We start from the raw sequence: 23,357 nt of genomic DNA, 5'->3' as shown, positions 1-23,357 counted from the left end.
ATAGCTCTGAAGTGACAAAAGCTTTGCATCTTTAACATCTAAGGATGACAAATACCTCCTTTGGTCATCATTTTGTCTCTATGCCAACCCATCTCCACTCAGTTTAGTGGATTTATTCCCAAATTTCTTTCTTTACAATTAAGAGCAGGGAAATCTCAAGTAAGCTTTCATTTTCAAGATCAGTGACAGACTAACTGGGCAAGGTGGGGGTGGGAGGGGTGGAATTTTCTCCTTTCTAGATTTCCCCTCTCATTTTACTGCCTTTTCACCCTATGTTAACTGCAGGAATCAAAAGCCAGAAGCTGACACTATCCCTTTAATATATAAGCCAGGTGCACAGAGAGTTCTTTGCATGGGTCAGACTCCAACACCATACTGTGCAAGTGATACATGCACCCGGCCACACAGTCTTCATAACTGAGGCAAACCTGGCAAAAAGAGTCAAGACTTACACCCCAAAAGTATCATGGCTGAAACAATACTTTTGCACCATGTGCCTTAGCTGGCATAAATACCTCTTGGTAATTGTTAGCAATTATACCACAAGAGGCCTAAAGCATTATTGAGTATGGCCACAAATTTGTATTATCTGCTGTCCACAGTATGAAGTTCAACAAAATACTGAGAAGGGCTCATACGCTGCAATCACTGCCTGTTATTTAAAGTAATAGAATTTATTCTGTATTGTAATGCTTTATTTATCAATCCCATTAGATTTATTTAAAACAGATATAAAAAAAAAACCCACAAACTTAGTAACCTTTGTTCCACTTTACAGACACACAGTAGGTTTCAAACATCAACAGTCAAAATTCAGTGCATTTTAAAACAACTAATTTTAACTGGAATTATTTTCCCTAAAACCTGACACTGTAGAAATTACTACTTCTGTTCAGCTTCAGTTATATAAAGTCTTGCTTTCCTCCCCCCCCCTTTTTTTTTTAAATACAACTTCAGGCTTCAATCATTACAAAATTGTATGTCTTCCTATAAAGACTGAGTATTTATGCAATAACATAGTTCCAGATACAGCATGATTTTGACATTTACTGTAGTCCTGGAAAGGGAAAAAGCCAAATGCATCCCTGGCACAGCTTTAATAATTTCAAAAACATTTGCACATAACTCTGGCTTACCATCACAAAAAGAGTAAGGAGTAATATTTTATTTTATCTACTTCCTCAACTCCCATTTTTACCTTCCAGTACATAACTTAATACTTCAAAATAGGTCTTAAGTGGGACTGAAATAATAGCTAAATCTCATACTAGCAAATGGGTAAATTTCACTCCTAGGGCACTGATGAGAAGATTCTCCTTCCCCATTAGCTGAAATATTTTTTTCAGGCAGTCACTTGCAATATAACTATTATTAACACCCATATAGCAGACTAGTAAGGTTACCTCTTTAAAAAATTCTTTGATGTTTCAATTTTCAAGCCTCCTCAGAAATGCCTGCATTCCTAACAATTCAACCAGTCTTTAGAACAACCCATTAGCCTCACCACCCACTTCACATCGACCTATACCGTTTCCAGGCAAGAGTCCTGGAAGCTGAAACTTACTGAAATAGCATTTGGTAAATACCATTTTGCCAAATAAGACTGTTGGTATTATCAACTGGGTGCATTTATTAACCTTGCTTTGCCTTTTACATTCCACTTCCAAATTTAGGTGGGGTGGTGATGCAGTGAGGATTGGAAAGGAAAAGAAAGGAAATATGGGATGCTGTGACAGCTGAATTTGAGGCATTTTTAAAGGCTTGTCTGTCAGAACTTCCAAAGACGACTAAAAAAAAAAAAAGAAAAAGAAAAACCCATACCACCAGAGGGCTGCTGCCTGCAGGAAAATGAAACTGCTGCATTTTAACACTGCAGTATAATTCTACCAGCTCCATGGGAGCATAAATAAAAGTGACCAAGTTACAAATCTTTTGTAAGCAGAACACACAGCATTATACAAACATAGTTCTACTCAGTGACATTTTGTTTGAGATCAGGGACAAACATCCCTAAGGAAAGAAACAACAAAAGTCAGCATAGCCACAAATTGTCAAAATGGGAACATCAAAGCAATTTTTCTATTTTATTAGATAGTTAAAACAACTTTAGTTTTAAATTGCAGCGACCGAGATTTCAGCATTTATATATCAATATTACAATAATCAAAAGGAGAAACCACAGAAGACAAATACAGCATGAAAAGGTATCATCATCTGGACAGACCAGGCTCTATGGTTTGGTCTGTCCTCAGCAGATGAAAATCCACAGAGGTACATTAAATAAAATGATGTTAACAAAAATGAATGCTAGCCCCACCTCACCCCACCCCCCAAAAAAAAGTCACTAGGCCTAAATAGTAAGGTTATCTCAGGCCTTTCCATGCTGCTTTTTATTTCTGAAAAAGTTATCAATACTAGCTGGCTAATCTTGTAAGTCTCAAAAGGGAAATCAATCATTATCTTACTTTTACAGCAGGGCATCATAAAAAGGAAAAAAAAAAAAGATAAATTAACACCAAGTCAAAGGCTGAGCCTGTTAGGGCCAGTGAAAACTACATAACTACATAGTTATTGTTTCTGAAGAATCTGCCTAATAACTGCAAAATGACATGAACAGAGCCCGTTTTGTACACATCTCTACTACTCTTCCCCCAAGAAAAGACCCAGCTAGGACTCTGTAGCATTTTAGAGACCATAAGAGTACAAATAGGGACCTGCTCCTTTGAGAAGTTGAGTACCTTTAATGCAATGGGCCTTGAGAGTACAGAATAATCTTTCACACTAGAATTTGAACTCCACAGGATCAAGCACAAGGTTGGTATTTTGCATACACAAAAAAACCCAACCATGAAGTGAAGTCACACATATACAAAGAGTACAGTGCATTATGTATGTAAGTGCTCGGCTTACCCGCATCTGACATACCACAATGATATGTAGCTGATGCCGGGTTTATCAAGAGAGCAAAACAAAAGCACAACTGGTACTAGTAAATAATCAGGTAAAGATGGGGAAGATTGGGTTTCTACACAGGGCAACATTTTTAAGTGCCGTGATACACTTCCTCAACCCTCACACAGCCTGCACTGCCTATTTTCACTACTGCTTGTGCTGGAAGGCAATAATGTTACTTGCCAGTGCTAGAATTCCACCTCTGACTGCAAGGTAGACATACCCTTTGATCAAGACACTTTGCCTTGCCATGTTTTCAATTCCCACCATTTCGATGAGGAGAAAAAGGCCTACGACACACGGGTTTCTCCCCTCTGGCGAACTCTTCGGAAATTTGCAGTAGAGAAGTAGACACTTGAACAGTAAATATGTTAAGTTTGCTATTCTAATCAATATTTTTATTAATTCTTGAGAAGCAGTCCACAGACCACCTGGTTCCACAGAGCCACAGGCACCAAAACACTGAGAATAAATAAGCATTGGTGGAGCTAAAAAGGCTCTCAGTTGTAATTCATCTGATTCAATAGTGATAAGAGTAACAGTGATGACAGCATTATGACACAGATCCAGAAACCATGCCTATTTTTGCAGCATTTCCTATGAGCAGGAAGAGCCACCTGGTAACAAGACAGCAACTGCCCCAAACATGCTAGTAGTCTGGCTATTGCTTTCCCTAGGAAAGATGCAGTTATTATAAAGGTAAGGACATTTCCTCATCCTGAAGCTTAATGCAAACTTATTGGGTGTTTTCAGTATGTGTATGTGTGGAATTTTAGAGAAGAATTACTGCTAAAAGTATTAAAATAATGGCTTGCCTTAATTTCTGTGTTAGCCGAGCGGACAGACTTCTGCTTTAAGGATGAAAGATGGTAATTTGTAAAATGCTGGGCCTGTATTTTCAGTTTGAATTGAATTAGCTTACAGTATCATTCCACTTTGTGCCCTAATTTGCTTGAATATTCACTGCAGAAGAGACGTATTCTTAGGCTGCTCTTAACTAAAACACTGCCAGAGGTCTGCCTCCGCTGCCATCAATGAGAAGCTAACTCATGGGTCAACTTCCCCTCTCAGACAAACTTGGGGAAGGCCTTGAAGTCACTGGGACTGCACAGCTGTAACTGAGTGGGGAATCTGACTAAGTAATGTCTTCAGTGCAATCAGGGAACACCAGAAGCAAGAGAGATGTGATTTCACAAATACGAGCAATGAAATAAACTACAGACCCGGAAGAAAAGCAGCACGGGACAAAACCCAGAAACACATGTACAGATCTTTCTTTGTTGTCGATGACTGCTGATTTTAATCAAGCTTTACTGATTTATAGGGGTGGGAAGTTTGGAAAAAAAGTGTAGTTATAATGTTTCAAAGCTAATGAAAAACTTTAAGGCTGGTGCTTGCAAAGTATAAGGAATCTTAAAAGCTGTGCCACTCATAGCCATGTCTTTTCAACAAAACAAATGCCCACGTTTAGTAGGGCTATAGCACTTGTGTCATTGCCAAGTTCTAATATAATACTTGGCTTTGTCTTTGGGGATGATTTTTGTACAGACAAGCATTGCAAACACACAAACAGCTCTCAGTCTTCCTCTCAGCTTTCTGCAGGAAAGGACTACTTCAAATACTGCCACTGTACCAAAATGGATACATGAGGAAATACAGAGAGGGCTCCCTTCTTCCCACACTCCCCAATCACTGAGCTCAGTTTGCAAACAGAAAGAACTGAGTTCTAGCCTGTGTCCTCCTTGCTTTGCACTGCTCCAGCAGCAAAAAGTAGGCAGGAATCCAGCTTATCAACTGGCTGGGGATTCCTCCAGCATTAGGGAATCACAATGTGGTTTACCACCACTTTTTCCTCCTAACTTTGGTACAAGACTCTTAAGCAAGGTGAGGGCGATACCTGAAGAGTAACTGTATTGCAGCAATCCCAACCTGCCATAGCAGCATCTCATGACCTTCAAAACCAAATGCAGAGTAGAGAAACTGTGCTGTTTAGGATGGCTTTGCTTTGGCCTGATTTCTTAAGGGACCAAAATTTAAATGATCAGGCTATCTGTGTGTTATTCTCCCATAACACCAGAATAGATTAGCAAGTTTCAACCAAGTTTGAAAGAGCAAAGAAAGCCTAAGATTCTACAAATTTTATGGCAAGTGCTGAATGTCTGGAGAAAAAAAGATTCTAACTATTGCTGCAATGGAAAGAGTAATTGTGATTTAATCTTTACTGTATTCCAAGAGAAAGAAAAAAGACAGGCAGCAGAGATGGCTCCAAATGAGCTGAACACTGTCTTCACCTAGCCCAAGGACACACAGAGACAGCAGGAGAGGGATGGGAATATAGGGTACAAAAGTAGAGGAAAGAGACTTCTTTAGTTTCATAGTTCACTGAACAAGTTATGATTTAGCTGCACAGGATAACAGAATAACAGAAGAGCTGAGGTTGGAAGTAATCTCTGGAGATCATGTAGTCCAACACCCTTGATGAAAGCAGAGTCAACTAGAGCAGGCTGCTCAAGGGTGTTTTTTGAGTGTTTTGAATATATGCAAGGATGGAGACTTCCCAACATCACTAGGCAACCTGTGCCAGGTTCAACCCATCCTCACAGCAGAGAAGCTTCTTCCTATATTTAAATGGAACTTCCTACACACAAACAAAGGCCCAACTAAGATTAGTGCCTTAGCATGAAAGAGATTATATGCAGATAATCTAACACAAATTATCTTTCCTTTCAGTTCACAATTTAGGCAAGACACATGAAATGTGGAAAACAAAGCATACTTAAAATAGTTCTCCAAGGGCACACAGTATATTGGTGTTAATTTCCCAAAGACAATGCATCTAGTTAAGAAGTGGGATAAAAGCCTAGAAGTACCTTATTTTTCAGTCCACCATGACAACAGAGTTTAAAAAAAAAGGAAATCTCTAAAATATGCTTATTTAGAGATAGGCTTAGAGTATTTCTACCAGCTCTTCTAGCAGTAACCATCAACCTATTTAAGTAGGGCTCAAATGATTAAGGGACTTGGTCTTCGAACTGTAACGTCCCCAAAAGTTTTCTGAGAATACCCTCCTGAAGTCTTCATTAATTTGCTGTAGGAGACAGTGGCTGTAGAAAGAACCAAATACCTGGCCTAGCATCCTCTAGATTAGGATGCCAATCCTTGAACCAGTTTCTAGTTTGAAGAGGCAAGGTAACTTCAAAGTTGTTTTGTTGTTTTGTTTTGTTTTAAAAAAGGAAAAAAAAAAAAAAGAGGAAAAAAAACCTACCACACAACCAACCCAAAAAAACCCCACCAAACCAAAAAACAGATGACCAGAACTTCAAAAGGAAAACCATAGACGAATCCTCTATACCTGCTGACAGCAGGTCACCTCAACGTGACAGCCAAGCTACCCATCACTTACAACCTGAAAATAAGATGAGAGCTTTGGAATGGAATACTGGGAGAGATTAAGAGATTCCAGTAAGGTAAAAACAAAAATCTAAGAGTCAAATCCATTCCTTAATCTTAGGGACAGGTCACAGTTATTAAAAGGAACTCATACAGTCACTGAATGAAACTTACCCAGGGTGGATGGCTGGCATGATGAGTAACCCAACCCTCAGCTGGCAAACAGTCAGCAAAAGACATGAGGAATTTCTAAACATCCCACACAGTGCATTTCATAGCACAAGGATTCAGAATGTGAAGTCTCCTTTTACTACTTAAGCTTGTGTTTTAATTCAAATGCAATAAAACAGTAGTCTTAGCAAAGTCTTGTGCTAGCTTAGCTCAAACTTTATCAGAGCAGGACTATTTTTTTTTAATTTTATTTAAAAAAAGGAACTTATACATCAACAGCTTACATTTAGCTGCAAATATGTTACTGTTGGTCCCTCTTCCTCACAAATTATATTACCATAGGGCAGATGAGCCAACATTATGAACCTGGGCTATGGTATACCTCATCCTGGACCAAAGCAAAAAAAACCAATCACTTTTCCAAGAGCACCTGTGTAGAAATCTAGTGTCTATGTTGCTAGCCACACATAGAATAATCAAGAAAAAGAGAGAAAATAAAGAGCCAAGCAATTCCAACAACATTCCCTGCTGGGTCAGTATGAAGACCTGGTACATTCTCATCAGCAGCTGAAGGACTGCTGTTGAGCCTGTGGGAGACGGAAACTTAAAGTTCTAAGAGGACGCTTTAAACAGACAGTAGAAAATTAACACATTTTTGGTCCAGACCAGTTTTCTTCCACCAGAAACCAGCTCCTCCATTATTTTTGTTCCAGTCAATAGTGTTTTTAATAGCTAAAAGACAAGGGCAGTCAGTTTACGGCACGTAAGGCTGAGCACACAGAGGAATGACACTGCAAAAGCAGAGCTTGTTAATACATATGTAGTGCAGACATTATTTAAAAATATACATTATCACACTGACTTTTTTTTCTCCCACATTAAGCATATACTGCAAAAGACAGCAAATCAAAATTGCAAGAGCCTCAGGACATAGAGTATGTCGTTTTGTAAGTAGAAGCAGGCAACTAGAGGAGCACTTACTAAATGGATGCCTGAAAACAGTTTTCCACCTTTTTTCTTTTTTACTTTTTTTTTTTCTTAAGTTAAGCACTTCACTGGAAACATTGTCATGCCTTTACTTCCCACATAGTGTTGGAACACTAAAACAAAAAAGAAAAAAAGATAGTACTTGCATACTCTAAGCCACTTGATGCTGGTTTCTCAGTTCCCCTCTGCACCCTGCATCAATCCATTTACTGTCAGTTGATGTTGCAAATGTTGGTGCAAAGCTTTTACCAGCAATAGTCTCCTTTTGTCAGTAACTGGTAAGTTATTTACTTTTTCCCGAAATACTTAATTTTCAAATCACTGATTATGAATGTGTGCATATTAGATAAGAAACTGAAGAGCAGCCTGTTATCAGTGCTAAGCTTCACAAAAACGGTCCCTTCCAGTTAAGCACACCCCTTTCACCACCCCATATTAAAAACATTTATTTGGACAAGAAATAAAAAAATATTTCTCTTCCTCTTAAGTATGCAATAATCTTTATGCAAAGAAGCCAGAGTAGGAACAGTGAAAGTCTAAAAGGCAGAAGGTTCCAGGCACAGCCATGGGGTGCAAAACAGTAAGCTCAGCCGTTAGAACTTTGTGAAAGAGTCATTTAGGGCAGCTTTAAGGCTACTTTAATTAAATGTCAGTTGACAATGATCTCTGTGGCTTTCAGGAAATAATAAAATTATTTTCTGAAAATAAAACTCAGAGAGCTGACAACTGAAGATAAACATTCTATTCTACCCACTCCAGCACTGCGTAACTACCTAAAAGTTACCTGCACCAGCTGGAAGGTTACTCTGCACTATCATGAAGGCAGCAGTGCCGCTGGCAAGAGAATGTACCTGGATTTGTTTAAATACAAACACCATCACTTACCTTCTTTATCCATATTGCTCGTTATCCTCGGTCTCATGACACAATTCCATTCATTATCCTTTAAAAACTGTATCCCAAGGTCATTGCAAAAGAAAGAGTATATTCCTGTTTATACAGTGCACAGGACAACAGCGATCTCATAGGTATCTCTGCCACAAGTGACACAGTCAAGAGAAACGCTTGCAGCTACATCAATAGCACGTAATACACCTTTAGAAAAGGAACCAATATAATTTCCTCCTTTCCAGGTAAATGCTATTTAAACCCAATTTTCAAAAGCTAAGAAGCAACGAAAAAAAATCTTCTGGCTGGACTTTTTGCCTGTTCTTTACCAGAATTTTATCAGTAATGTTTCCAGTCTGTAAACAAAATTAAAGGAATTAAAATGTTGTATCTCTATTCAAAATTAAACCTAGAATAAGTCAAACGGAACTGGATGAACACTATTCACACATTCTAAAAGTAGGCATTTGAAATTAAGTAAATTTAATCCAGTCACATTTGTGCATCATTTAAAAAAACTTTTTGAAAAACTTCACATCTTCCAGGCACGGGTGCTCATGAGAATCATGTCCAAACTGTCCAGGAAAACTAAATTTTCAGTTGGAACATTTCTGTTGGAAGTGTTCACACAACTACCCAAGCAGAATGTAAAACTCTTATGCAACATATCCAACAGACAACATTCAAGAGTACAACACAAATCTTTGAATATTGATTAAGTAGAATGACTCCATAATTGAGGTAAAGACAGTTGGTGAAAGGAGATAAAAATAATTGTTTGCAGAAAATCTGAAACGAATAAGGACTTAAAGGAAATCAGTCTGCACTTAGAGTCACTGCAGATGAAGACAGTTCATTAAGAACACTATTTACAACAAATTATTCACATTACTGTACAGAGCAGTATGGATGTTCTGTAGGAAAACTGTTTTTGCATGAACTGAAAATAGAACACACTCCTCATCTTCCATTAGCAGAACTAACAGCATTATTGACTAGGATTGCTAAACATCCTATGTTCATTAAACACTAAACCAGAAAATTTCTTTGGGGTATTTCTTAATAGAACAATCCACAACAAAAAAAAAAAAAATGATTCCACCCTTTCCTATTTATCATGGGTTCGATGATCTTCCTACTGAAGTGAGCTCAACTTAAAACACCGACTGACTTCACAAGGGCAATTCACAGTATCTCAGCATTTGAACAGGCGTACTTGAGCACTCATTTATGTCTCTGCCCTTACCCTGCCTTCATGGAAATCTATATCCAGGCTTCCACCTCTGCTTTGGCTGTTCTCCTATGTGCATAATACTTTTTTCACGCAACATCTCCTACTTCAGAGGACATTACTTCCAAATTTCTCATACCCTTTCAAATTCCTTCTGAAAGCTGGAACCCTTTCACCACCTACATTTGTTCTGTACTACCTACCTACTAATTTTGAGGTGGATATCAGCATTTATTTTCACCATTGCAATTACTGTTTGGAGTAAATTTATGGTATACTGAAAAATATTGCAATGCTGGAGAACTGAAAAGATACACTGGCTGCTTCACTGCAATTTACAAAAGGCATTATAAGAACTCAAATGTTACATTTGGTCTTCTCATGGAGTCACTGGTTTTCTAGAGATGAGAAAGAGTTCCTCTCAAGAGGTAAATTCTATTGAGAAGCTTTTTTAATTTCTCCAACCTTTCTCACCGTTCTAATGCAGTCCTTTCCACTGTAGTGGCACAAAATGTCATCAGAGCAGTGATGGAAAGTAGAAAAGTGCTTGAGGAGCGCAAGAACTCTTATTTGAGAAATCACTGTTTCCATAGTTCTTGTTGATGTCTGAAAAGTAAGTATATAAATAGTCATCTAGTCCTACTCATTTGACAGTATCTGAATTTTAACAACTCTTGGGTGAGAAAGCTTACTGTGCTTTACAAAGAAAAACAACAATTCAGAGCCTGCTCCTGTTTCAAAAAGTTCACAATAATTTTGCTACTGATATTGAGGGTAAAAGACTAATGTTGTGCCTCTACAAAGTTTGCAGAAGGATAGAGGCTAAAAATTGCTTTCACTGTAGTTAGCAAACAGGAATTTGCTGAAAAAAAAAGTGAAAGTCATAAAAGGGATATCTGAACTTTGTAGTTCAGATATGCTGCGTGGTAATACTAGTTTACTTCAGTCAGTAATGCAGGAAATCAGTACTTTTGAACAATCGGATCAAAGGTATACAAAAATCCATTACATCTAAGTCACTATGACATAACCTTTCTTGGCAACAAAATTTCATCCTTAACACCTCTACTGCCCACAGTATTCGTTGCAATATTTTATTTATGTGATTAATAATTAACTGCTTAAGTCTTCACAGACTATCATGACAAAGGGTATGGATTCTGTTTTGAAATAAACTTTTTTAAGGAAAGTAAGATACATATTTATATGTGAAAACATTAATAGAATATATACTGGTTTGTTGTTTGTTTGTTTTAAAAGGCCATGGGAGTAACTACAATGATTGACACTTCTATAACAATATATTCATCTAGACAGCTAAACAGAATAAAGCTGTTCTCTTTAGATTCTCTCTAGATCCAAGACACTGGGTCAGAAAAAAAATTATAGCAGTATGAATGAAAAGGATATACTTTGTTTAGCCTACTTACCTAAGGAAACCAGGCTTCTGAGATCACATTGGCTATGGAATACCCCTTGAATAGAACTGAAGCTTTCAATTTCAACCAAATTTGACAGAGACAAATAAAAAAAATTAACAAATTTCAGTTTCTGCTGTTATCATGGAAACAGGTGGTTAAGGCTATAAAGAAACATCCTGTTTAAGCTCTCACTGAATAAAAGGCTATTAAATCCACTAAGACTCAAATTTAATTATTTCTGTTCTTACATAACCCAATAGCACACTGCTGAACACCTCGCTGACGGCACACATACAATTAACATGTTACACACCGAAAGAACTCTAAGTTACATGGTATACAATGCAGAAAAGGGACCCCCTACATTTTTTGGAATGGTCAAAGTGCCATGAGTTTCAAGCAGGATTCTTTGCATTGAGTGTCTGCAGAACTGGGCTTAAAACAGAATGAAAGGAACACGATAAAATAGATCAGCAACATTAAATTTTTCATCAAGTTTATCTCAAAGTCAATAGGGTAACTCCCACTTGGAGCCAGTGTCTTATTGCTTGTAGACAAAGCAGCATTTGTGAAGTTTCAACTAGACATTGAATTGGTGCCATAGCAAACAACGATGCTGAAGCCTCCATAGTGACCGTCAAAAAAATACAGAAGAAAACCCTCTGAAACGCTGAAGCCCTTCACAAGGAATACTTCAGTTCCTCATCTTTGCATTTATTAACAAATATTCACTACAATCAATCTGAATTACTCCTAAGAGTTTCAAGGGTGAAATAGGGGTTAATGAGGCCAAACTAAACACATGAACAAAGATAATTGTGGAATTTAAAACAAAAAAAATAAAGCAAGGAATACACAAGAAGCTGATTTCACACAGAATTAGTGGCAAACAGAGAAAAGCCTCTGTTTGATCTAAAACTAAACCAGTGCTTCATGATCAGGTATGACTGGGGTTTCTAAAGGCACACTGTTTCCACGTGTGTTATTGTAACATGACAACATCCTTTGCTCATTACTGTTAATTACAATGGAAACCTCCTATAATTAACTATAGAAGAATGTATCAATGAAACTTAGATAAACCAACCTTTCCCCACACACCCGTATATATGTATGGTACTGATTTTTTACACTGACGGTTCTGTAAAATAATCTTTTTGAGTGCAGTCATTGAGATTATGCTGCTACTTGTATTCCTGCAAAATCATTCATATAGATTCCATAAGCTATTCCTCCAGCTGCAGTAAACAAGAGGTGCTCTGAATTCAGCCTATTACAAAAGCAAACCATCTTACTACAGTACTCAAATAACATGTTACATTCTTATGCTACATTATTTTAAAAAATTTCCTTCATTTCTCCATCATTCCCACTATCAGCACAGAGCTAAGCACAGACATTTTTCAGTACTGCTCCATGTAGCCCTCTTCCAACTTCACTGAGAGGCCCTAATCCTCTCTGTGGCATCAGTCACCCTCAGCAAGCTTGACGCACCAGCACAGAAGGCCACTCAGGACAAATTTTGCACACCTGATTTTGAATTCTAATCGACACTTTTGACAACGGTTATTACCCACCAATTTGAACTGAAGGCTTCTCCATGTCAGTTTGGCCCACCCACAGCCAGATGTCACCAGGTTCTGCTAATGTCACAGATAGGGCAACCGGACCTCTTTGCAGGGACCAGTAGACTGGTAGACACTTTTTTTTCCAGCTATTAAGGTGGCAATCAGTGAGAACTTCATGGAGAGAAAGCCAGTACGAGTTCTATTTACCATTAAGTTCTCCCTCCCTAGCTCCCTTTCTAAAGTCTGCTGTGAACTATGAACCCACACCACTTCCCAAAACTCCCTTCTTTTGATCTCAATAAAAGCAGGTAAGGGTGATTAAAACATTTGTATAATATTAATGAATCTGGGAGCAAAGCTAGGCCTGCCTATCTGAAATAACTTTATAGAGTCAAGAATTTTTTATTCAAAATAAAAATTATGGATATGATAAATATGAAGATCACTACAAAATGGACAAGACTTTGCAGCACGACATACACTTTCTTAGTGTTCATCATTACATTTTGCCACATTTTATTTCTCACTCTTCCCCATCCCCTCGGGGGAAAAAAAATCATATCAAATATATGAAGCCATTACCTCCTAATCTTCCAAGCTTTGAAGTCAAGTTCTAAAGGAACGATTACAACCACTATTTTCTTCAGCCATATGCCACTGCACCCCAAATTCAAAGTTACACACCATGACAAAATAGTATGGTGAACCAGGCCCTCATACTGCACTTGTCCTCTCCCTAAAATGCTGCAGGTTGCCTGCTTACCCTCAAAAAACAAGCAGGATGAGGACTAGCTACATACCATACACTCACTGTTCATGACATTCTGCATGCTCCCAAATGTGATTAGCACAGAAAATGCGAGAAGACCAGAAGGCATCTTTCCGTATTTAGCCACGTATGTTTAATACCAAGCGAGATTTCACCTCAGTGCATTATTCCGTTAATCAAGGGCGGGTAGAGCAAGGAAGATGTAAAGACATCAGCTACTTTTAAGATTTCTCTTCCTCTTCCCCCACCTCCAGCTTCTATGACACTATGCATTGTGCATTTTATGTGCATTCATGTGTGCAAGCAGCAGAGACTTATCTATAAAGATCAGTTCTGTGGTAAAACTGCAAAAGGAAACTTTCACCCTTGTCCAGCGGGTTGAATAACTGCAGAGGCCAACAGCAGCAAGCCTCTAAATACATCCTTTTCTCCCTCCACCCCCACGACTCTAATCACTTAGGAGGAAGATAGGAAGATTAGCAGAGAGTAAAAAAATAACCAAAGCTGCAGATAACCCTTTAGGACCACAACGTCAGGCTCTGAGACATGGAGCAAAAGGTTAATGCAACTGTATTTTCAGGAATCTCACACACAATTGTATTTAAAGGGGAGGGAGGGGTGCTGAGAAGGTGAGAGAGGGAAAAAGGGAAATGGTGATGAAGACAAAAATGAATTTGTCATCTACTGCTGGCTCTTTGATCACCTGGACTACCCAGGAAAGGATTACCAGCAGAAATAGGGCAGTTTTATGACAAATACACTGCAATTTTTTTGTATTTTCATTATCATAACCAGATTTTACCAAGAATACCACTGCAGAAGTAGGGGCTTACTGAGCTATGCAAAGAATAAAGGTGGCAACCAAAACAGTGACAGAGAGGTACCTTCAGCGGCTGATAAACTGAAGAGATTTGGAAAAAATGAAATATAAATAAGAGTCACTTTCACTAGAAGACAATGTCATCTTCATCCACATCTCTGAACGGTTGCTATGGGGTTGTGAAGAGGAAGGGAAGGGATAGGGGGGTGGGGGGTGGTTTATAATCAATCATCTCAGAAGAGCATTGCTTCTTACAGAGAAAGATCTGGATTTTGACTGTGTCCCTAAGAAAATTGCGGACTGCAGAGCTGCTGCCACGCAGGGCAGTGAGGAAGCAGGCAGAGCAGAGGCAGCAGCTGGGGATGGAAACGCCTATTAAATCCTTTAGACAACAGATGGGCAAAGCTCGGCTGGGTTATAAAAAAAAAACCCAACACACCACAATGCATCATGTTTTATTGTCCCACCATAATGAACAACACTTAACACCCACATGCCCAAAGAAGCCCCCCTATGGCTGATCTTCCCCTTTCCCTAAATTATAACCTCGAGTTTCAGTCCACTTTTGGGGGGCTCCTAACCCAATCCATCTGCCAGATCCCATTGCTTAGTGCACCTGTTACTAAAAAAAAATATTAAATAAGGAAGACATTTGGGCTTGTTTTTAATGGTTTTTCTTCCAGTTAATGCTCCCCTGCCCTTGAAGTGAATATGCTATCCAAGCAAGGAACAGTAAGTCCAGATCTTGAACGCATTTAGGGGATCTAATTATGTCATGTAGGGCAGAAGCACCTGCTCTCTGCTAATTCCCTCCACTTGATTTCCTCTTTTTAATATTTCTTACCATTGTTCCACTCAGGAAAATCTGCTGGGGGTGAGTTTCATAAATAAGCTTTAAGAAAAATAATTAAATAACCTCCCCTCCCCCTCCAATCCCTCCTACAAAAACACAGCATAGCCAGAATGAATTCTGCTACTGATCATCTATTTTTCTTTTATTTCAGACCATACCCACAAAAACCACCAGCCCATCCATCTATATTGGCTAAATACCCACAGCAGTCAGTGCCACAGACATACTGTACATATATCCACACACACCCCCAACTGCACCTTAAGGACTACACCCTTTTCAATCATGATGTCATGAAATACTGCTGGTGACTCCCCCACTACCACCACCACCTCGGTACTACAGGCTGTGAACCTTTCATTTCAATATAATTTGATTAAAAAGAAAAAACTCTTAAGTAGGGCAGGGAAGAAATTGATGTGAAAATTCACCACCAGCATATCATCTATTTTTTCCTCTGCATGCACTCTGGCTGTCATCAGAACAACACCCATTAGCAGCAGTAATGAACATAAAGCATCCTCGGCTTTTTTTTTTTTTTAAGAAAATATAGAATCAAAATGAAAACTAAACAATAAATAAAGGCAAAAATCTCCTATGAATATTATCTCTGCTAAAACAGCAAATTGGAAAACCTGAACCCTCAAATATCCCATCCCCAGCACCTCACTGGCTGCCACAGCACCTTCCCCCTAGCGCCGGTGCTGCTGCAAAAGAACCAACCTGTCTGTCCTTTTCCTAGGGTTTTCTCCAAACGATAGGGTCCAACATACTGTGCATGTTGAGCTCCGCTGCCTTCTTTCCCTGTTGATGTCATTTCTACCTGGATCTGTAATTCTGCAATGTGTGTGTGCTGATGAGCTGGAATTTCTCTCTCTGCAGTTCTTTAAATTCCCACTTTGCAGCTGTGCAAGCAAAGCACTCTCTCTTTGCTTTAGTCCACCTGGTTGCAGATTTTTCTCTTCCTCCTCTTTCTTTCCTCTCTCTCTCTCACGTGTGTGTTTTCTCGCTGGGTCTGCCTGGGACGCTGATCGACGAAGGAGTTATTTTAATGTTCAAAGAGGGGGATCTACGATCCAAGCCCAAGGAGCATGATGCTGGTGATCTGATCTCCGCACGCCTTGTTCTCTCTAGGAGCTGTTCAAGGGAGAGCCAGAGATAGAGCAGCGGAAGAGCTGGGGCCTGCAGTTGTGATTGACATTAAAAGCAGCCAATCCCCTCGTCTCCCACCTCCTCCCACTACCTTTTCCATCAGCAGCAGTCACTGCCTGTGCCTGCTACGGAGCATCACGACCAACAGCAACCGCCTAAGTTATCAGTCTTTTGATAAGGCACAATTATAGCTTAATATGTATATTATTTTAGGGCCCAAACACACACTTTTTGTTTTTCTCTGAATTATACTGCACTATGCAGTTGTATTTCCAGAGTATTAAAGAAAGGCTGAGATTGTGACAGAAAAAAAAAAAATCCAACAACCCCTACTTCTGAAAATGAGCTTGAGAAATTAATTGATTCTGTGGGTTCTACCCTTTAAAGAGAGCCAGGGAGGGGAGGGGGGGGAAGGAGGTGAAAAGAAGACAGCAAGAAAACAGGGACAATCCTATAACCACAGAACTCAATGACAGACCTGCTTTTGAGTTTGATGGGAGCAAATAAACTTCAGGTCCTTAGATGAACTGATGAAAAATGGTATGGCCACTATTTGAATCAGAAACACAGCAGAAAATCCAGGAATTAGATGGCAAAAAGAACTGATTCCCAGATCCACAGGCCCCACAGCAGCATAAGAAAACTGTTGCTGTTTTTGTCCAAGTACTTATGCCTGTGTTTAACGTCCAGAGCTTAGGGAGTTAGATGAAATAAAAGATTCTGCATATATGCTTCAAGTTAGGCACAAGTCTATGTATTTTCTGGATTCAGGACCATACAACAGTTTCAGCCAGACTCCAGGGCTATCAAACTGAAACCATTACCACACCCAAGTTCTGTTTTCACCCTCTCTTCCCTGCTCTACTCCAGATAGAAAACTGGTCAAGATATTCCTATCAAATTGCAACTGAGACACAACACACAGCAAGGATTCTTCAGTCAGAGAGGGAAGCCTTGACAAGCCTGTAAAAGAAAGGGAGGGTAAAGAGAGAGCAAAACTTGAACAAGCCTGATCATCTGTTGCTCATTGACAGAAAAGACTATTTCAGGTTTGTTTTTTAAAGAGGGAAATTTACCTTTTTTTTTTTAATACATGTACCTACAGACAGCATCTGCTGATATAAATTGGAATCAAACTAGAAATTACCTGTATCACAGAAAACACAACTCTACCCAATAGGTTGCAAAGGAGTAACAAGATGAGGTGGGAGGAAACCAGGCCAATGGACTGAAACCTCAAACCAGTTCAAAGGCATCCTCCTGTCTCCTCAGGAATCAAAACCCCAGCTCTTTCTTTGACCTTCCCCTGCTTTGCTCTTTATGGTTCATCTTTCCTCACTTCCAGATTGTGCCGCTGCAGCAACCTGCCAACAAGCTCCAAAGCAACCCAAACTGCCTCCATTCCTCTGCTTCCCCCCTCCAGACTTTACCCTGTCTCTTCACCCACTAAGACTCCTTCCCTGCTGAGAGAACTGCCTCTACCTTTTGCCAACGGCAGCCTCTATCCCCTCCAGATCCTACAGGTGTTTACTTTCCTCCCCTAGTAAACCTCAACTTCAAACAGACGTTTCTCCAAGCTCCCTTCCCCAAATCTTTCATTAAGCATTGTTTTCCCCCCACCTTAACACATCCCCAACAGCTGCTCTTTAATCCTTGCTCCCTCTCATACTCCTACCCCTCTCCCCTCAGAGGCCCGGTGCGTTCCCTCACGCAGCTGAGCCCACAGTCCTTCAACGAGGGAGTAAATGCAGTTGGGGAAAATGATGCCCACAACTAAGGCGGCCTGCTCCCCTCCCCTCCCCTCTCCTCTGCCCTGCGCACCCCAGCGGTACCAGAAGGGGGAGGAGAGAGGAGTCAGGGGGCCCTGCTGGCAGCCGCGGCGACGTGGCGGCGGCGCGCCACCGCTGTTCCCGCCAAAATGGGGGGGGCTGGGGCCGAGGCCGAGGGGGAGGAGAGACGGCGTTGGGTCCCGCTGTGAAGAGGCTGTTAGGACCGAGGGCTAAACGGGCGGCTGAGAGACCTACGGCCGAGGGGTGAAGCACAGCCTGTCCATGGTAGGAAGGGAACCTGCTCCAGGTGTGGTGAAGGACTCAGACCTGGCAGTGCTGACAGATCCGAGGGCTCAAACACCCAACTACAAGGCCCAGAAACATCGGGATGGATTCAACAGGGCGATCTGGTATTTCTTGCGACACGGTTGAAAACGTGTCTGAAGCTTTAGGCAGAAGGCACCTTCCACACACACCATTGTGCAGGGGCCCTCCTTTCCTCTATGGCTTACACGGCAGGATGGGGCTCTTCGAGGTGAGGTGCCGTGGTGGGAGAAGCACCCTCCCAGCTGGGCTCTCAGCTGCAAAAGTCAAGTGCTGTGGGGAATCAAAGTGCGTCGCGTTTTCAGACCTTTAACTCCCCTTTAAATGTCGCATCTGTCTTCTCTCCTCCTACTCCACTGTTAAAAGGTCCCTACACAGACAGTAGGGGGGCAATACCGAATTACAGGAATGTGAGCATAACTTTCAGAAAATGGAAAAGACTGTTTGTTTGTCTAAATTAGCAAATTATCCACGCCACCTTATTAACAATGCAGGGGGTAAGTATCAGCATAGATCTTCATGCTTGACATCTTTTTAAATTCCAGTATTTGTATTTTAAAGAGCATTTAATAGGAGATTATGATGCCTGTATGTAGATAAACTGTATCTGGGTCATGATATTAATAGAAAAATGAGCGATTGGACAATATTGTCCATCCAAGACCAAACTTGTGTATTTTACAGTGTGCTTCTGTTGGACATTGGGGAGAATGAGTTACAGAGCCACGGATGTTACAAATCCCCATCTTCTGCCACAGAATATGTGTCAGTGTCACGGCTGGAATAAGACCAAAAACTTGGTAAAGTTTGTATGATCTTGACTGGAAGACCATGAGCATAAAAAGAAAAACAAACAAACAAACAAAAAAACCAAAACACACACAACCCCCCACCACTACCACCACCTTTTTGGTCTCATGTAGTCATTTTTTATTTTGATTCCATAGGAATATTCTTCTGTATGGCCTATTGCAACAATTTTGACCTTTCATCCTAAATTTTTTGGAAAAAAAAATGTTTGGACACTTCTTGATTCCTGAATAATCAAATGCTGTTTATTTTATTTGTTTATATAGAGCAAAATCCCATTTATCTGTACTCCTTCGAATCTAGGTTATGTCCCCTTGGTATGAATTACTTATACAGTAACTCCCTCAATAATTTGAAGCCCTGTTTATCCAAATGTTTTGATGTTCCAAAAGTATTTTGAATAAACAGGACTCTGCTGTCGTTGGATGTAACATCTCTTTGGGGATGCATATAGGATGATTTCCCCTGACCTTATTCTGTATCATCTTGTGCTTAAATGAACAAGCAGTGTAAACTTAAGTGTATGGTTAGTGTATTGGCACCATCTTCAGTACTTTTACTTCTTTCCCCAATAATTATTTTTCTTCTGTTCTTCTTATTAAAGGACTAAATCCCAGAAATTTCACTCAGGAAGGACTCAACACAGATGCCAGCAAAAGTTTTGCTTGAGTAAGGAGTGAATAAAACAAGTAATGATCTAGAATTTTGCCTAGTTTTATCATATTTCTGAAAGAAAGCAGAGCAAAATTATTTGCATTTTTTGGCATTTTTCACGCATTCCCACTAACGCTAGCATGTATATAATGAAAGTCCTCATGTTCATTTGTTTTCTTAGATGCTTGCCATTGCCTTTCCTCTTATTCCCATCAGAATCTTAAGGGTCGGATCATGAAATGTTGCAAGAAGTTGAGAGAAAACCAGGTCCATGAGGACATTTTATTCGGTATTTTTTACTTGTTCAGTTGAATGAAGTTGTGGAGTTCATAATTAAAAACAAGGAAGTGTCAGGCTTCCAAGAAAAGGCACGAGTAAACTTGTGTACTTAGCATAGAATGAGTCAATAGTCTTCTCATGGTAAGAAGAATTCCACATAACCTAGGAATTTGTCTCCACTTAGAATAACCTGATAGCTAATACTAATGACAAGGACATATTAAAGATAGACGGGGCAAAAATATTCAGCATTTGCAATGTCAGGATCCATTATCCAATCCTGAATTACGTGTTCCATCCACATACCTATGGACACATGACACCCCTTTGATAGGTGGTATTGGGAACAAAATATTTTAGGAATTCACCTCATTGTATAAATGCTCCATAGTGAACTGAGCCAGGCATTTGAAGGACGTTTAGGCATCAGTACTGTTGACAAACTGATAATACCTGTATTGAGAATAATGATATCCATCTGCAACACCTCCAAACAGATGCAAACAGTCTAACATTGAGAATTTATCCCCTTTGCATTCAATATATACCATCTTCCTAAGAAGCCCAGGCAGACTCTAAGAAAAGAAAGAAAGGGATTTTAGTAAAAGTGGATGGTGTTTCAACTTCTTAGAACACTGTCTGAGTTCAGACACTTTTTCTACTTGCACCAAGTGCTGAGGACCTTGAACTAGTTAACACTGTTTCCTGGAAGTCTACTTCCACAAAGACTCCCACTTCGGCAGTTCCTAAACTGGTCCACGTTGCTCAGCAGAGGTATACCATGATGGTATTTAGGCAGACACTTTGGAGATTTTTTTTGGTTGTTGTTATTATTATTATTATTATTATTATGTATTTGGCTATTTGTATTTGGATTCTTGGCATTCTATATATTCTGGTACCTCATTTTTAAGTTTCACCCAGAAAAGGTGTTAGCTCGTCATCTACATATCATCTTAGTTTCAAACCAGGTTAAGGTAAAAGCTTGTAAAAAGTTTAATAATAAAATGGATAACTGCTCTTGGAGCATTAGTTTGTCTGGACTGTGGACTCTGATTATCCCTTTGGAAATATTAATGTCCTTTTCTCAAGCCTGCTGCTGTCATTACCTCTGCCTCACAGAACTGTTAAACTATTAAGAAACAAAAACCTCTTTCAAGCTTAATAAGGAAATGTGAAAACCTCTGAAGTTTTTTTCACATACTGAGCTTTGTATTTCATAAAAATATAAACACTCTATGCAGACCTATTAATATTATTCATACCCTTCAATGTGATATGCTTTTGACTGAGTCTTCATGGAAGTCCTCAGCAGCCTTCAGTATACTGTTTGACAGCCATTTTATACATTTGTTGTGGACGTGTTCATGTTGTTGTTGAAGAAAGCAGTCAGACACTTCAGGGTGAGAATGGATCTGTGGTAACTGACCTGTCTTTGAGGTACAAGAGACCAGAAGGATGTCTGTCTTGGGTTGTCAGATTGTGTCCACCTACCCCAATACCACATGGCCACTGGTACCTGTAAACACAAACTTAGGGAAGAATAAGTCCAGAGCAAGTGTATATGATTCTTCCCTGCAGTACTCTCTCAGGATCCAATTGTTTTCAGCTCAGACTTTCTGAGCCAGATGTTGTTTCTGTGTATGCCATAGTCCTCAAAAGATTTATTTTGCCGTGAGCTTGTTTTTGACTTCCCTTAAAAAGTTGACACTGTGACAGACGGCCAGCTATCTCTTCAGATTATGTGCATACTTCTCAGAAGACAGTGAATGCTTGAGACAAGTAATATCCATTGATCAATGCTCAAAAACCTCAAAAAGTGAAAAAAGTTATGAGTGAGGCATCATTCTTGAAATCCTGCAGCTGTATAGAGCAGTTCCAGCCACAAGGTGAGTGCTCAGGAAGCCTAGAAAATGTAGAGCTGAAAGACCAGTGCATTTGGTGGTTAAGATGTGCAAAATAGGTACGTGAAAACAGAAACACAATTTCTGGTGGTGCTTTTCTGTGGTAGATCAATTCCACCCATTTAGCTTCTGACGCAAAATGGCATGTGCAGCCTGATCACAAGCTGATGGACTATATCATAAAGAAGTGACTGTTAACCACGTATTAGCAGCTACCACAAATGTTTTATTGGTACCCTATACAATGAAGTTGTATGATGTAAAAGACACTGAATAAACCAAATTTTCTAGATTTTATCACAGATGGTTCAGAGGAACATCCAGTCAACATCCTAGAACATCCCTGCATTTCTCTGCAGAGTTTTCAAGAAGCATAAAAAGTTTTGACCACGATACATAAGTAAAAATAATAATTCTCTAGACCACAGAGGAACTTTCACCAGAGAAAGTAAGACATACAGTTAAACATGTACAGTGCTTTTAGCTATATGTGCAACATAAGGTTTTGATGAAAAAGGGATCAGGTTTCAAGTGTGCAAATAGGGGTACTGATGATATAAGCCAGGGAATGTATGTGTTGGGCTGACAGTAATGCAGAAAGGAACTGAGAAGCGCAGTATGTGTATGTTAGAGGAAAATATATCATGCTCAATCCAACAGCCTGAGAGAGGTGAGGCTGTTGCTGCTTCCTATGCTCATGTTCAGCAAGGCTGAAGATATATCGCCAGCAGACATACACGCACAAAGCACACATACACACTACATACATACATATAACATATACACTATGTATCTACAGGACTGGACACAGAATTCCTAGACAGACACTCGGAGCACTCACGTGAACATAGGCAGCACTGATGGCCTTATCCTGCTCCCCTCTCTGGCTGAGCAGAATGGAAGTCCATTAGTGAGAATTTATATATGTATGTATGCCTATAAATACATATATGGATGCCTCCAGCAACTGGACTCGTACAATCACTCTGCCCAGTAGCTGGCCCCTGGATCCCGGTCTGCTCAGTTTCTGGCACCTGGGCATAGAAGCTGGTGAGGCTGACACCCCTATTCCCTCCCCCTCCCCTTCCCTGTGCTCTCACCCTTAGAGATACACAGGTGCTCTCACACCCAGAGCTGGTCACCCTGGACACCCCTTCACCCCCTTGCTCCCAGGTCACTTTACCTACTCACCAGCTGGTTTGGCTTGATCTTTGCTAGTAACCATGCACTCACTCACACGCCCACGCTTGATCAGTCACTGCACCACAGACATGCAGGCTGGACTCACACCCCTATACACATATGTGCACAGAATAGACACCTGTCACCCAGGAAGGAGTTTAATAAGAACACAGGACAGACTGTACCGATCAGGCACAGGGCATAACCACACAGGCATTCTGACTAGCCAGTTA

The 23,357-nt window shown here is 40.0% G+C and overlaps 1 protein-coding gene across 8 annotated transcripts in view; it reads right to left on the bottom strand.

Annotated features, from left to right (window-relative positions):
- The window catches only part of BRSK2 (BR serine/threonine kinase 2), a 333,778-nt gene extending 316,634 nt beyond the window's left edge, over nt 1-17,144 (bottom strand). For 5 of the 8 annotated variants that reach the window (XM_064452492.1, XM_064452484.1, XM_064452486.1 and 2 more), the window contains exon 1: nt 15,774-16,257. In XM_064452492.1, the coding sequence (XP_064308562.1) occupies nt 15,774-15,867 (94 nt within the window). In that variant the 5' untranslated portion in view covers nt 15,868-16,257. Of the gene's footprint in view, nt 1-15,773; nt 16,258-17,048 lie in introns of those variants that run through there. The other 3 variants (XM_064452489.1, XM_064452490.1, XM_064452485.1) reach the window with 2 other exon arrangements.
- Between the last annotated feature and the right edge of the window lie 6,213 nt (nt 17,145-23,357).

Source organism: Phalacrocorax carbo, chromosome 5 (genome assembly GCF_963921805.1).
Source record: "Phalacrocorax carbo chromosome 5, bPhaCar2.1, whole genome shotgun sequence".
In the NCBI taxonomy this organism is placed as follows: domain Eukaryota; kingdom Metazoa; phylum Chordata; class Aves; order Suliformes; family Phalacrocoracidae; genus Phalacrocorax; species Phalacrocorax carbo.
The sequence above is the reverse complement of the archived record's forward strand: the minus strand, read 5'-3'. Positions and strand labels throughout refer to the sequence as shown.